General features: G+C 44.7%; 1 protein-coding gene across 6 annotated transcripts in view; it reads left to right on the top strand.

The window, feature by feature from the left end:
* Positions 1-6,356: 6,356 nt before the first annotated feature.
* slmapa (sarcolemma associated protein a) overlaps positions 6,357-14,005 on the top strand; it is an 80,472-nt gene continuing 72,823 nt past the window's right edge. For 3 of the 6 annotated variants that reach the window (XM_084445989.1, XM_084445990.1, XM_084445988.1), the window contains exon 1: positions 6,357-8,031. In XM_084445989.1, coding sequence (XP_084302115.1) covers positions 7,834-8,031 — 198 coding nt within the window. In that variant the 5' untranslated portion in view covers positions 6,357-7,833. The remainder of the gene's footprint in view (positions 8,032-14,005) is intronic. The other 3 variants (XM_084445993.1, XM_084445991.1, XM_084445992.1) reach the window with 2 other exon arrangements.

Genomic DNA, 14,005 nt, shown 5'->3' with positions numbered 1-14,005 from the left:
CCTCCCATTGCTCTCTGTAATTCGCATTGTATTGCCTCAGCGTATGAAATGCGCTATATAAATAAAGTTTGATTTGATTTGATTTGAATCACTGATGTGGACGGCGTGCTTCTTCACTCTGGAGGACGTGAAATGACAGACATCATCGCTCTAATACCCACTTCAACAACACGCCGTTTCACATCCCACACAAGAGCAAACATCCTCCTCACACAATCAGAACACTATGGTTTAAATTCCGCTGATTAACTGTTACTTCTGCTGATTAATTGTTATATGGCTTCCTCTAGCAGCGGATGTGTATGTATCACACAGAGAGAGGTTGCTCTGCTTCCTGTTCACTGACTCTGGAAAAGCAATCACAGTGGGTTTTAGTGACATCATTATTGCACATCAGGAATTCATTATCTCATCTAGTCAGTCCAAAAGTGATTTGGTCCTCACCAATAGGTGGCGTCTCGTATCACTGCACATATCAGCAAACACTATGTGGAAATACAGTTTGAATTTTTTATTCAATATATATTCAATATCCATTGTAAATAATCAGCCCCTTAAAGAAAACACATCAAGGCCCCCAAACTGTGTGATGTACAAGGATAGGCACAGTAGAACACTACAGTTCTAGATAGAGTCCTCTGACAGAACAGTAGAAGACTAGAAGTAGACAAACATTCATAAACAGCCCTGCTGTAGTGGATCCTCAGGGTGCTCATCTTAAAGTCGCACTGAAATGAAATAAGAATTCTGTCCCATTTTGGTTCACATAATTGGTCATAGTGCTCACCTATTCAATGATGTATGCCAAAAAAATTACAAAATTCTACTTTTGTTGTAATCTTATATCAAAGTATATAATTTCTTACTTCCTGGAAAATGGTAGGTCACGTGCACACAGTATATATAGTACATACTGTACATACTATATGTATAAATATGTATAATAATATACATAAATAATAATATAGATAAATACAAGCACAGGTGTCAGGTGAACAGGTGAACACCAGGCAAGCCGCGGGACTAGACGGTATCGCAGGGCGGGTCCTCAAGGCATGCGCCAACCAACTAGTGCCTGTGTTCACAGTAATATTAGATTAGATTAGATTAGACTTTATTGTTCCACAAGGGGAAATTCATTTTCACAGGACTGCATAAGTACAATACATTTAACAACGAACAACATTTTACATAGACATCGTAGGTGGACATTACATAGACATTGACAGTACAGTACAGTACAGTAACAGACACCACCGCCCATGGACAGACACTACCAAGTTACACCATCACCATCAACATGAACAGACCTCCTTCAGCGTGGTCTGCTGTTCAGGGCTGTAGAGATCAGGCTCTTCCCAAAATGTCCTGTATCTACGTCAATGGCGGACTGGCCATCGGGACGCTCGGGACGAATCCCGAAGGGCCGGTCCTCAAGTGGGCCGGCGTGGGTGCCCGCACGAGCACGACAATTGGAATTGCCCCCCCCCCCCCCCGCTCAACAAATTGCCCGGAAAGCCCGGTTTGAGTGGGCCGACTGGGGCTACATTGCCCGACCTGAATTATTTCCCCATTATTTCCCCGCCCCTGATCTACGTCCAGAGGGTAGTGGGGTAAGGTGGTAGTTGAGTGGGTGAGTGAGGTCCTGTTCTATTGTGGATGCTATGCGGGTGATGGCTATGTTGTTCAGTTCTGAGAGGTTGGGTGTGGGGAGGCCAATTATCTTGGCGGCGATGGTGGTGACGCGTGTGAGTTATTCAACCTGTCCCTGGCCCAGTCCATCGTCCCCACATGCTTCAAGAAGTCCTCCATCATCTCCGTACCGAAGAAGCCAAGACCAGCCTGCCTCAAATACTAGCGCCCGGTAGCTCTCACCTTTGTGGTGATTAAGTGTTTTGAGACGCTGGTCAAGGACCAGATCACACCACATCTTCACACTGGCCCCCTACACACAGACCCAACAGATCCACAGAGAATGTGATAACTCACATCCTCCACTACCCTATCCCACCTAGACAAGAGCAAGGGGAACGTGTCGGATTATGTGAGACTGCTGTTCATTGACTACAGTTCAGCTTTCAACACTATAACCACACCCAGATTCGACACCAAGCTCAGGGTCCGATGAAACACATTGATACCATCATACAAGACTCACTATACCCACACCAGTTCACTCACAGAGCCAACAGGTCTGAGGATGATGCCATCATACCAGACTCACTAGACCCACACCAGTTCACTTACAGAGCCAACAGGTCTGAGGATGATGCCATCGCACTGACCCTACACTTCGCACTGGAGCAACTGGACAAGAAAAACATCTATGTCAGGATGCTATTCATTGACTACAGTTCAACACCGTACACCCCATCAACCTGGTCCTGAAGCTGAGAGGTGTCGGCCTGAGCATCTCTTTATGCAACTGGACACTGGACTTCCTCACTGACAGACCACAGGTGGTGAGAATAGGCAGCAACACCACATTCACACTGAACATCAGCAAGAGTGTCCCTCAAGGCTGCTGCCTGAGCCCCAGGCTGTTCTCACTATACACCCATGACTGCCCAAGCACAGAAGCAATCAAATCATCGTTTGTGGACGACACCACTGTGATAGGCTTCATCTCCCACAACTACCTCATCTGAACCGGCCTTCCTCCAGGAGGTGTCAGACCTACAGTAGTAACACGGTGTCAAGACAACAACCTGACCCTGAACACTAGCAAGACAACAACCTGACCCTGAACACTAGCAAGACACCAACCTGACCCTGAACACTAACCTGACCCTGAACACTAGCAAGACAACAACCTGACCCTGAACACTAACCTGACCCTGAACACTAGCAAGACAACAACCTGACCCTGAACACTAGCAAGACACCAACCTGACCCTGAACACTAACCTGACCCTGAACACTAGCAAGACAACAACCTGACCCTGAACACTAGCAAGACAACAACCTGACCCTGAACACTAGCAAGACAACAACCTGACCCTGAACACTAGCAAGACAACAACCTGACCCTGAACACTAGCAAAACAAAGGAGATGATTGTGGACTTCAGGAGAGACAGAAGAAGCCACACCCCCCGCCCCCATCATCATCAGCGGGGAGGAAGTGGAGAGGGTGAGACACTTCAAATTCCTAGGGATGCAGATCTCTAATGGCCTGACCTGGACACACAACACAGAGGCCATCCTAAAGAAAGCAGAACAACACCTCTACTTTCTGAGGTGCCTGCGGAGATGGGGCATGAGCACACAAACACTTGTGAACTTCTATTGCAGCATCATTGAGAGCATCCTGACTGGAGGCCTGGTACTGCAGCACCACCACCCAGGACAGGCACGCCATCCAGAAGGTGGTGAAGACAATGAATAAGATCATTGGTGTGGAGCTCCCACTCATCAAGGATCTCTACAATCAATGTTGCCGCAGGAAGGCCATCTCCATCACAAACGACACCAACCACCCTAGCGACCACCTGTTCACATCATCTTGCTGGAAAGACGGAAGATGGCTGAGCATCATGACCGTGAACAGCTTTTTTCCCTCTGCCTGGACAGTTAACATTAACATCATTTAAAGGGGTAGTGTGCTATTTTGGACAGGCCTGTGTCATCTCCCGACTGGACAACTCCCTCTTTGCTGGGAAACCTTTAAAGTCGCACTGAAATGAAAAAAGCATTCTGTCCCATTTTGGTTCACATGATTGGTCATAGTGTTCACCTATTCAACGATGTATGCCAAAAAAATTACAAAATTCTACTTTTGTTGTAATCTTATATCAAAGTATATAATTTCTTACTTCCTGGAAAACGGTAGGTCACGTGCAATGACGACAAAAGGTACCTTAGATTTTAGGCCAATAATCTCACAACATCCACCCGTCAATCAACGCTATCCTTCTATCGAATCTGTCTAAAGTTCTTAAAACCCGTCACTTGTCAATGTTCCAATCAAACTCCTCTAAACATATGTCCCACCCTCATAGCTTGTTTGCGTCGGAAATACGTCAAACTACAGAAGTTAGATGATCTCAAACGTCCATTTCAGTGCGACTTTAAATGTGAAGCTGAGTACCTAGGTCTGGAATAAGGAACTGATTAGCACTGATACAATACAGTAAGTGATTACAAGAATTACAATGTATCCATACTTGTTACACATCGCTAATAAACATTCTATTCTAGTCTATTCTATTCTGGGGCAAAACGACTGCCTCTGCAAGTTGATCCTGGACTTCCTGTCAGAAAGACCCCATGTGGTGAAAGTAGGTAACCACACCTCAACCTCACCCTCAACATGGAAGCCCCCCAGGGCTGTGTTCTGTCCCCACTACTGTACTCCCTGTACACACACAACTGTAGTGCCACCTTTGACTCCAATGCCATTGTTAAGTTTGCTGACGACAGCAGTGATAGGCCTGATTTTCTACAATGATGAGAGGGCCTACCTGAAGTGAGGCTCCTGACTCAGTGGTGTCAGGAAAACAACCTCCATCTGAATGTCAGCAAGACAAAGGAGATGCAGGTGTACTTTGGGAGGAAGCAGGAGAGGAACTAAACCCCTCTTACACACATACTGTATAGACACTGTGGTGAGGAAAGCACGTCAGAGACTTAACCACCTCAGACAACTGAGGAAATTCAGAGCGTCCCACCAGATTCGACCGAGCTTCTACTCATCCACGATTGAGAGCATCCTGATTGGGAATATCACCCCCCCCCCCCGGGTTATTTATTAATTGATATACATATATATACATACTGTATAGCATTTACATAATCCATCCATACCGCTATCTATCTCATCTTTATACTGTATAGAAATGGTACTTCTTGGGTCGTTTGTAAATGTGTAATTTGTAAATTGAGTATTGGAGTTTATCTGTATTGAGCATAATCTTGGAGCCAGCAGCAACACTTCACTGTGAATGTACACGTAGGCTACATTACATGTGATAAGTAAAATAATCTTGAATCTTGAACTTTTAAAGAATCTTGACATACACACACACATACACACATGACATAGAGGGTGGCAGGTGTGTGTGTGGGGGACACTCAGGCACTGTTATAGAGAGTCTGATGGCTGCTGGCACAAAGGAATGCCTGAACCATGTACACATTAGATTTATATCTATCTATCTATCTATCTATCTATCTATCTATCTAACTATCTATCTATCTATCTAACTGTATTCACAATTATAGCATCAGATGTAAAAGCCATGAATCATTGATCAGTCAGATGATATGTAATCTGGATTTGGTATTAGGAGTAATTGAGATTGGGATTTGTGTATCATTGAAATGTACACCGTGATCACAATTTATTGGCAAAACTACTTAATTCCATTGATAGCCTAAACAGGTCAGTAAGATTACTAACCAAATACAAGATGGTTCACAACCCTAGCCCTAACCTTAGCCCTAATCTCATGTTGCATGACAGGGACAGCTGCTGTTTTCTCCACTCCAAAAACGACCCCTTTTTGGGGGGTGGCAATTGGTGATAGGTCTCTCTTTGTGTCCCCCTCAAAGTGCCACCACAGCTATTTTATAATTTGAATAGATTAACTCTGGTTTCACTTATTTTCGTGACCTACTACAATTAGTTTGCGCCTGAATTAATAACCTAATATCATTCAGGGTAGGTGGTGACAGCTTTGATAATACCCTTATATGCATAAAGTGCAATGTAGGGCCCTTATTGTTTATTATGTTCAAAAATAGAAATATAGGCTATGTCTTGATTAAATTAATCAGTTGTGTTGCCTAGATCTGAAAATGAGGACTGTTAGCCCGCCTGTTCATTACAGCATGTCGCGTGCGCTACCAGGACCGCAGTAGGTCTCTTCGTTTTGGATTACACGCGCAGGGTCCCGTCACTTGAGACACTTGGCCAAAGTAGGCCTACAACGTTTGTTCCGGGGAAGTTAATAACCACGACTTTGTGTCAAGCTTAAGTCTATGAAAACATCAAAGGAACCTTAACAAATAATTTCGGATAATTAGCAGATATGGCTGATGTGATATTGACCAAGTGACAACATAAAAATCCTGCAAATGCAGCTGTGCGATGATCTATGGGAAATATTTGTCCTCAACAAGGCTGTCATACAAAATGTGAAATTATTAAATTATTTTACACTGGGAAATGTAGGAATCCGATCAATCCTCGCATGTGAGAAGTCTGACAATCGAAGTTAAAAATCACTGGTTTCACCGTGGGGCGTCCCGGGAGTCCTAAGCGATGTTCCCTAATGCCACTGCCCGGTTTCTGTGTGTATTCTTTCATTTCAGTATGGTGGCGGATACTTGCGGAGGTGGATAAGTACTTCGAAATTCCTCCCAGTTCACCGTGGGAAGGCAGTATCTTCAACGCAACTTAAGCACCGTGTGAAATTTACATCGGCAATGCAACATATGGCATAAGACAGGATTCTTGAGAAGATAGCCGGACTAGTGATGCGTGTGGAGCTGCAGCCAAACTCGCCTCAGTTTTCCGTGTTCGCTCTGCTCTGTCAGTTAGCCAGCCAGTTGATCACCTCCTTGCTAACGTTAGCTGGCTGATTAGCTTGCTAGCTAAAAGAGCTAGCTGAGTTGTTTTGAGTTAGCAAGCTAGTGCTAGCTAGTTACGGTTAGATAAATTGGATATTGCCTTAAACAGTTGGTCGTAATCTAGTTTGAGTTACTCCTTTATTAAGCTTGTTGATAAAGGCCATTCATTAATAACCCGAAGAGGCCGCCGCACACTGCACTGATCTTGCCTGGGCAGATGACAAGTTCGTCAGCGCAAAATAGCAAGTAGCCTAGTTAGCCAACATCTTTCGAGGACGTAGCGTTAGTCTACAACAATCCCAATTTGCGCTCTTCGCTTTTGTAGCGAACTAGTATGTGATTTAAATAATTTACCAATCTGGCAGTAGCTACGTTTACAGTACGCAGTGGTTTGCTATTTTTTGTTTTGGGCCCATGTTCAGAAACTACACCGTTAGCTAGCTAGCAATCTATCTGCTAATGCTAGCTACGAGATAGGTCTATTACTGTTGGGAGTGGTAGCTAGCAAGCTGGCTAGCAAAGGCTTGTGCTGTCAAACAAACAAGGTCCGTTTGCTACCAGAAGTGTGTTTTCCAACCCTGCCTGGCATATCGCTGTGACATTGGCAAAAGTACTATTAAACCCTCAATAACATAGAATCGATCTGTTAGACTGCAGTCAAATTAGTGCGTCAAGGGGAGACAGCGCAATAGTTGCGCCTTGACCTTACTGCCCCTTAGTTAGGAACCATTTGATTATACAATAAGATAGCTAGCATTGTTGAACTAATTGGGCGTAAACTAAATTGGTAATCCGGATTTACCTAATGGGCTAAAGATTAGTTGCTTATTGTCCTTCTCAATATTGCCTTAGTGATATAGTTTGATGGACGTGGGGAGCTATTTTGTAGACGGTCGCTGTTACTGTACAGTTATGCTACTCTGGCTTGACGGACTTCTTGCCTGTACATAGTGTCAACTGTAATTTATTGGACGTTATGTAGCTTGATAGGAAAGGTATGTGTCTGTTTTTTACCTGTGGAGTTTTGTAGAAAGCTTGTCTCGTGTAATCAGAGGAATAAGGCTCGAGAGGTGCATTGTGAAGATGAAAAGCAATGTATGTTAGTTAGGGTCTTAAATTACTCAGAACTGTTAAGCCATCAAATAGGGCCCCAAAATAATTTGTTGTTGAAATTGAAAACTCCTTTAAGTCTGCCACTCTGGATCAAGAAAGCATTTCTTTCGTCTCTGGTTGGAGTAATACTCTAAAGCCATCATCATCAATGCCTTCAGCGCTGGGCGTCTTCACCTGCCGCCCGAACTCACACCCATTTCAGGAACGCCATGTCTACCTGGACGAGCCAGTCAAGATCGGGCGCTCTGTGGCACGCTGCCGCCCTGCCCAGAACAACGCAACGTTCGATTGCAAGGTGTTGTCGAGGAATCATGCTCTCGTCTGGTTCGACCACAAGACGGGGAAGGTAAGGCCTGCATGATGCTCTTTGCACAATCCCATCATATTGTCATGCAGAACAGGTCCAACGCGCTCTTTGGATAACGCAAACGTTAGGTGAAATGTTCAGGTATTTTCTCAATTTCACCACCCGTGCCAAGCTATTTCCAATTGCACTTGCAGGATGTCAACGACTCCCCCTACTCTGACTATTGGAACACAGATAACATCAGTGTCTGTCATAGCAATATGGTGTCTTGTGGTCCAGTGGTACTATCCAGGAGAATTGTGAAGGCCAGAAGGATACAGAATACAATAATGGAAAGGTTATGTATCACTGGGCAGGATGAATGATCAAATCAGTTTGTTGTTGATTGAATGTATACACACTGGCTTGTGCTCGATGTTTAAATGCACTCCAATGTAGAGTATGCATTGGTCTATTACTTATGAGGGAATAGGAGCCCCCCCATCTATAATGATATTAGACTTGACCTTGCGTGAGTGAGTCGGAGTGATTCACTGCAAATCGTGGTGAAGGATCGCCTAATTGCTTTGACCACAGCTGGTAGGTAGTCTGTTTGAAGTGAATGAGGCTGGGCTGGGCTGTGGGTTGGGCACGGCTCTGTAGTGAAGCGCCCAGGGAGACCCAGCTGCTGCCACTCATCTCTCCACCCTCTCTCTTTCTTCCATGCATACCTCCCTGAAGGTCTTCTTGTACTTACATGACAGCTAGTCTATGGGTCTTAGCTCCGCAGTAGCCTGTGACACACACCCAGGAACCAAACTTTTGAAGATCCACAGAGGAAACGGTTGCAACTTGTCAGACATAAATGGTAAATGGTAAATGGCCTGCACTTATATAGCGCTTTTATCCAAAGCGCTTTACAATAGCCTCTCATTCACCCATTCACACACACATTCACACACCAATGGCGGCAGCTGCCATGCAAGGTGCTAACCTGCTCATTGGGAGCAATTTGGGGTTCAGTGTCTTGCCCAAGGACACTTCGACATGTGGACAGGAGGAGGTGGGATTCGAACCGCCGACCCTACAATCATTGGACGACCCGCTCTACCACTGAGCCACAGCCGCCCCGTAAGACATAAGACAGAGAGAATGTCCGCACACTGTAGCTCCCACGGTGAGTTTTAATAAATTGGGCGGCCAAAATGGGCTTCTTCAGGTACGAAGGCCATTTTGGCTGAAATGTTGTGCCCTTTTTATTAAAACTCACAGTGGGAGCTACATACAGTGTGCGGACATTCTCTCTGTCTTAAGTTTATTCCTTTTTGTCGAGCACCTGTCACACTTTGTTTGACGTGCGTGCATTCCTCTGCTGCTAACTTGTCAGACATACCCAGCTCTGAATCAGGAGTGTGATTTGTTTACACTCTTAACACCACTGATACAGATCAGGGCCCGAGTTCACCGAGCAGCCCAGAGAAGGAACTCTGCTTTAGGAACACACCCCCTATACTCAGACCATGTTCTTCATGGTGATAACCTGGGCTTGAGCTCAGTGGGATAGAGCAGGTTTGCTGGGTGCAGCAGACAGAACCCTGGTTCAAAACCCATTAGTCACAGTTGTCAAAAGAGCATCCATGTCTTTAATCTTTGTGTGTAAACCCTACATTTATCACTGATGAGATTACAGTTTCTCATAGATTTCTCACCTCTTACAGTTGTTCACAGTTTGTGTGAAACATTCTCAAATGTACTGTTTACCCAAGTCCCCTCTCTCACTCCTCCCCTCCCACCTCCCCTCCTTTCTCCTTCGGTAGTGGATGGTTATTACCCCAGATAAGCCTTTGGTAGACTTGAGGTACTAGAGTTGTGCCAGTCCTTCTAAAGCCTGTGTTCTCCCCGGTAGGTAATGCATTTTTCAAATGCCAGGAGTGTTGAAGGGCCAAGGGGCAGACTGGAGTAATCTGTTGTGGTATTTTGTCTTCTGGATAAGTGTCCAGGGGAACGATGGCCGCATGCTGTGTTGCTGCCCCTTAGAGAGTAGACTGTGTATTCTCTGATCGTACATTAATCCGATTTTCCTACCAGTCAAGATGCGCTTTGTTACTTAGAACGTTTCTTAAGGATCTTTAAAAAGTTACAAACGGCCTTGGGAATGCTGGGTGGAAACTAGGCTAGATCAATATGTCCTTCCAGTTGACTCAGGACTGTGAAAGGAAGGAGGAGGAAGGAGAAAGGTTCCAGAATGGAACTCAGCCCGGGCCAGCAGCCCAGCACTCAGGAGTCTGAACATTCTTACAAGGCCAGCTGTTATCAGCCTGTCAGTGGCCGTGTGTGATTAAAAAACATATTTCATGGCAGGCATGTTAATGGTGGTAAATGATAGCGCCCTCCTCCCTGGCCTGGTCAGATCTGAGAGAGAGGTGTGGGTGGGAGGGGAATACCTCGTGTTTTCACTTCAACAACCCCACTATCTACCTCTGTGGTTGTGATGAGGCCATAATACAACAAGCTGACAGTCAGATGAAAACAGTTGGGGTTTTAACCTATCAGGCTGACTTGGTGGGGCTGTGCTTTTGACTGATTTCGGAGCTGATCGGGAGGGAGCAGACTCACTTTTGGACTGAGTTCTCTGAGGAATCGGCTCGCGACGTCGGCCCCTAAATGAGCCAATCGGCGTAGAGTGGCGTTTTCATGCAGGCGGAGGGAGAGGGAGCGGAAGGGGATGGAAGTACAAGAGAACGAGCTATGGACTTGTAGTCAGAAGCCAGGGAGGATGGACTTGTAGTCAGAAGCCAGGAAGGATGGACTTGTAGTCAGAAGCCAGGAAGGATGGACTTGTAGTCAGAAGCCAGGGAGGATGGACTTATGGTCAGAAACCAGGGAGGATGGACTTGTGGTCAGAAGCCATGGAGGATGGACTTGTGGTCAGAAACCAGGGAGGATGGACTTGTGGTCAGAAGCCATGGAGGATGGACTTGTGGTACTGATGGAGGAGAGGTGGTTGAGGCTGGCATGTGAAGTGCTTGCGTTGATTCACAATGACAACACGATAAACGAAGCCATTTAGAGGCTCTATTGAACACTTGAGATGAAAGCATATTGTGAATGTGACTGGTTTCACAACTGCAGCCTAGACAGGACAAAACATACTTCCGCCCATGAATGCATTTAGGGGCTCTGAGTGCGCACGTGGATGGGAGCAGGACGTTTGGTATTGCTGCATTCGTTATGTTCACTATCTTTGAGTTTTGAGTTATCTTTTCACCATGTGCACCACAACTAGGCTAAATCTGCCTCATTAAAACTACAGTTGATATACAGTTGAAGTATTTTGTTTTCGTCTGGGATTCATTCCATTTTATCTACCGACTCAGTAGCCTACCATCCAGTGACCTAAAGATGCAGGCTGAAAATAAGTGTGGGGAGGAATTATGTAATACAATGGGCTATATGAATGTAGGCCTATGACTTGTAAACTATTATGTACGTTCCTATTCCAAGTGCTCTCGTAGTTTATTATCATGGATGTTATAGCAGTACTAGCCATAGGTTCGCATTGAGATGTGGTCATATCTTAAAACCAAAAATAGCCTTGCTGTGCCGAGTGGTAGAAACTGTATAAATACTTGTTTTGTCGGAAGAAGAGCGCAGACCGATCTAAACGCGAAGGGGAGTGGGATTCTGCCAGGGAGTTGGAATTTGGAGCAAGCTGTGTTGCTCAGAGTTAAAGAAGAAAGATTAAAGAAAAAACGATTGTGGACCCATTCCTGGGTGTCACGAAGGGGACAGTATGGGCTGTCTATCCTTCAAGGAGAACTTGAGGTAACGGATGTGTTAACGTAAAGAACACTGTCATCCTATTGGTCAACGTTAAGGTATGTCGTAGGCATGGTCGCAGGAGAGGTCAACTAGACAGGGAAAAAAAAAAAAAAATGGACATGCAAGACTTTTCGCCGGGCTGTCGTGGGGTGTCAAATCGCTGATCTTCGATTATGTCACCCTAAAAGGGGTTTCGGCGTTCCCCACGTTTATATTCAGGCCCGATGCTGGACACTTTGTCAGTGACAAAAAATCAGCCCAAAATCGGGCTGAATTCGTGTAGCCTGAATGGAACATAAGTAGACTTCAAACGCTCTTGTCGCCATATCTGTTTGTTTATTGTTCATTCTATCAATTATAGACAAATTATAGACAAATTAATTGTACCTACAAAAGTACAGGTTGGCAGGTCTGAGTAGTTTTTTTCCCCCTCGTAATTCTCTATGCAGGAAAAACTGTGATGACGATAATGTAGATTATCAGGCCAAACATATAGGCTATTGTAGACTAGCGGTCTTATGTTTGAGAAAGCATTGTCTTTGTTTGATAACTTGAGCTTGATAACTTGAGCTCAATGTGCTAGATGCGTTTGTGAAGTTGAGAGCTTTGTCCCAGTCCAAACCCTGTGTTTCTGCGATCCTCTAAGTCAAGATATGGCTCTTTAGGGGTTTAATGGGAGGAAAACACAACACCACATGTGAGTGTGTAACTATACAGGGAAAGGGACATCTGAATGGAAAAAAGGCCACACCAGAACAATTATGTGCACTTGCACAAATGCTCCCAGTTATATTTTGAGTTAGCACAGATTACATTTCTAGGGCTTCCCCCCAAAAGTCGACTAAACCTTAGTAGACGAGAAGAGTCTTAGCCAACCAAGTTTTCATTAGTCATTTAACGTTAGTTGCAGGGAAAAAACAACCTCAAAATCGATTTGGGAGCTGCACAATTATTAGACTGTCAGGCAGGAAATCGTCCAATCATTGTGATCATTTGGAATGTGTAAAGAACGACCCCAGGAAAGTGACATACAAACTTTGCAAGCAAACATTTGCCAATCATTCAACGACCTCAAACATGACATGATCTGAAACATGTAAGTAGCCTAACTACATACGCTGAAGATAGCCGTAAGGCTGAAACGTTCGTCCTGCCTGTTTTGCATATTACTGTGAAGCAATAAAGTATCCATCCTTTGGAATTCGTGAGTGCTGGTCCCTCTACCACTTTAGTAGCCTAACTATAGCCTGAACATTTTTAGTCAGGGGCAGCCCTATAAATTTCGGGAGCATATGTGACAACATTTCAAGCTCTGCCTCATAAATTTTCGCAGTCAGTTGCTCATTGGCTGCTCATCGGCTATTATCTAGTCACCACTGTCTGACGCACCATAACCACTGCATCAAATAGGTGGTTGGTTTCTCGTTTCATTGTGATTAGATACGGTCGGACCTGACCGGATTGTTGCCAGCCTTCACTTTTGTCTGCCAGGCAGTGCAATTCTGGTTTCCGGTTCTAAATGACGACTGGTGCTCATTGGGGCCACCTTCTTGGCAGGAATGTTTTTTATTACTTTGCATGCTAGGAATGGAAAGTGCAAAAGAGGAGCTGACTGTGATGCAGACACTTTTTTTGGAGGGGGGCGTGCTTCAGATTCAGGCCGACTTGGTCAGGTGTGGTCAGGAACAGAATTGTACCTGACTGTCGAGTTGGTTTATCTCGGCCTGTAACACTAAGATCGACTCTTGAAAGGCACTGGTCTTGCATGTCCCTTTCCCAAGACTCCCTATGCTAGCCCTAGCTGGCCTGTACTAACGTAAACTCAAGATTCACGATTATTTTATTTCTCACATGTAATGTACATGCACAGTTAGAGTGAAATGTTGCTGCCGGCTCCAAGATTATGCTCAATACAGATGAACTCCAATACTCAATTTACAAATTACAAATTTACAAGTTACAAATTTACAAATTACACAATAAGTAATATAAAAACAGTATAAAAATAAATTGGATACATCTGGATGGATTATGTGTATGTTGTATATATGTATATGAATAAATAACCCAGGGGAGGCGTGGCATGGGTGTGCTATGTACCTGCCATAGCTGTAATAAATGTAAGCAATAAACCACAAGAGGCCGTGGGTTAAAGTGATTTTAGAATAATAACTAGGAGGCGTTGTTAGGCATGACGCGAACAGCCTCAAGT

Source organism: Borostomias antarcticus, assembly GCF_949987555.1.
Source record: "Borostomias antarcticus genome assembly, chromosome: 11".
Classification (NCBI taxonomy): domain Eukaryota; kingdom Metazoa; phylum Chordata; class Actinopteri; order Stomiiformes; family Stomiidae; genus Borostomias; species Borostomias antarcticus.
The sequence above is the reverse complement of the archived record's forward strand: the minus strand, read 5'-3'. Positions and strand labels throughout refer to the sequence as shown.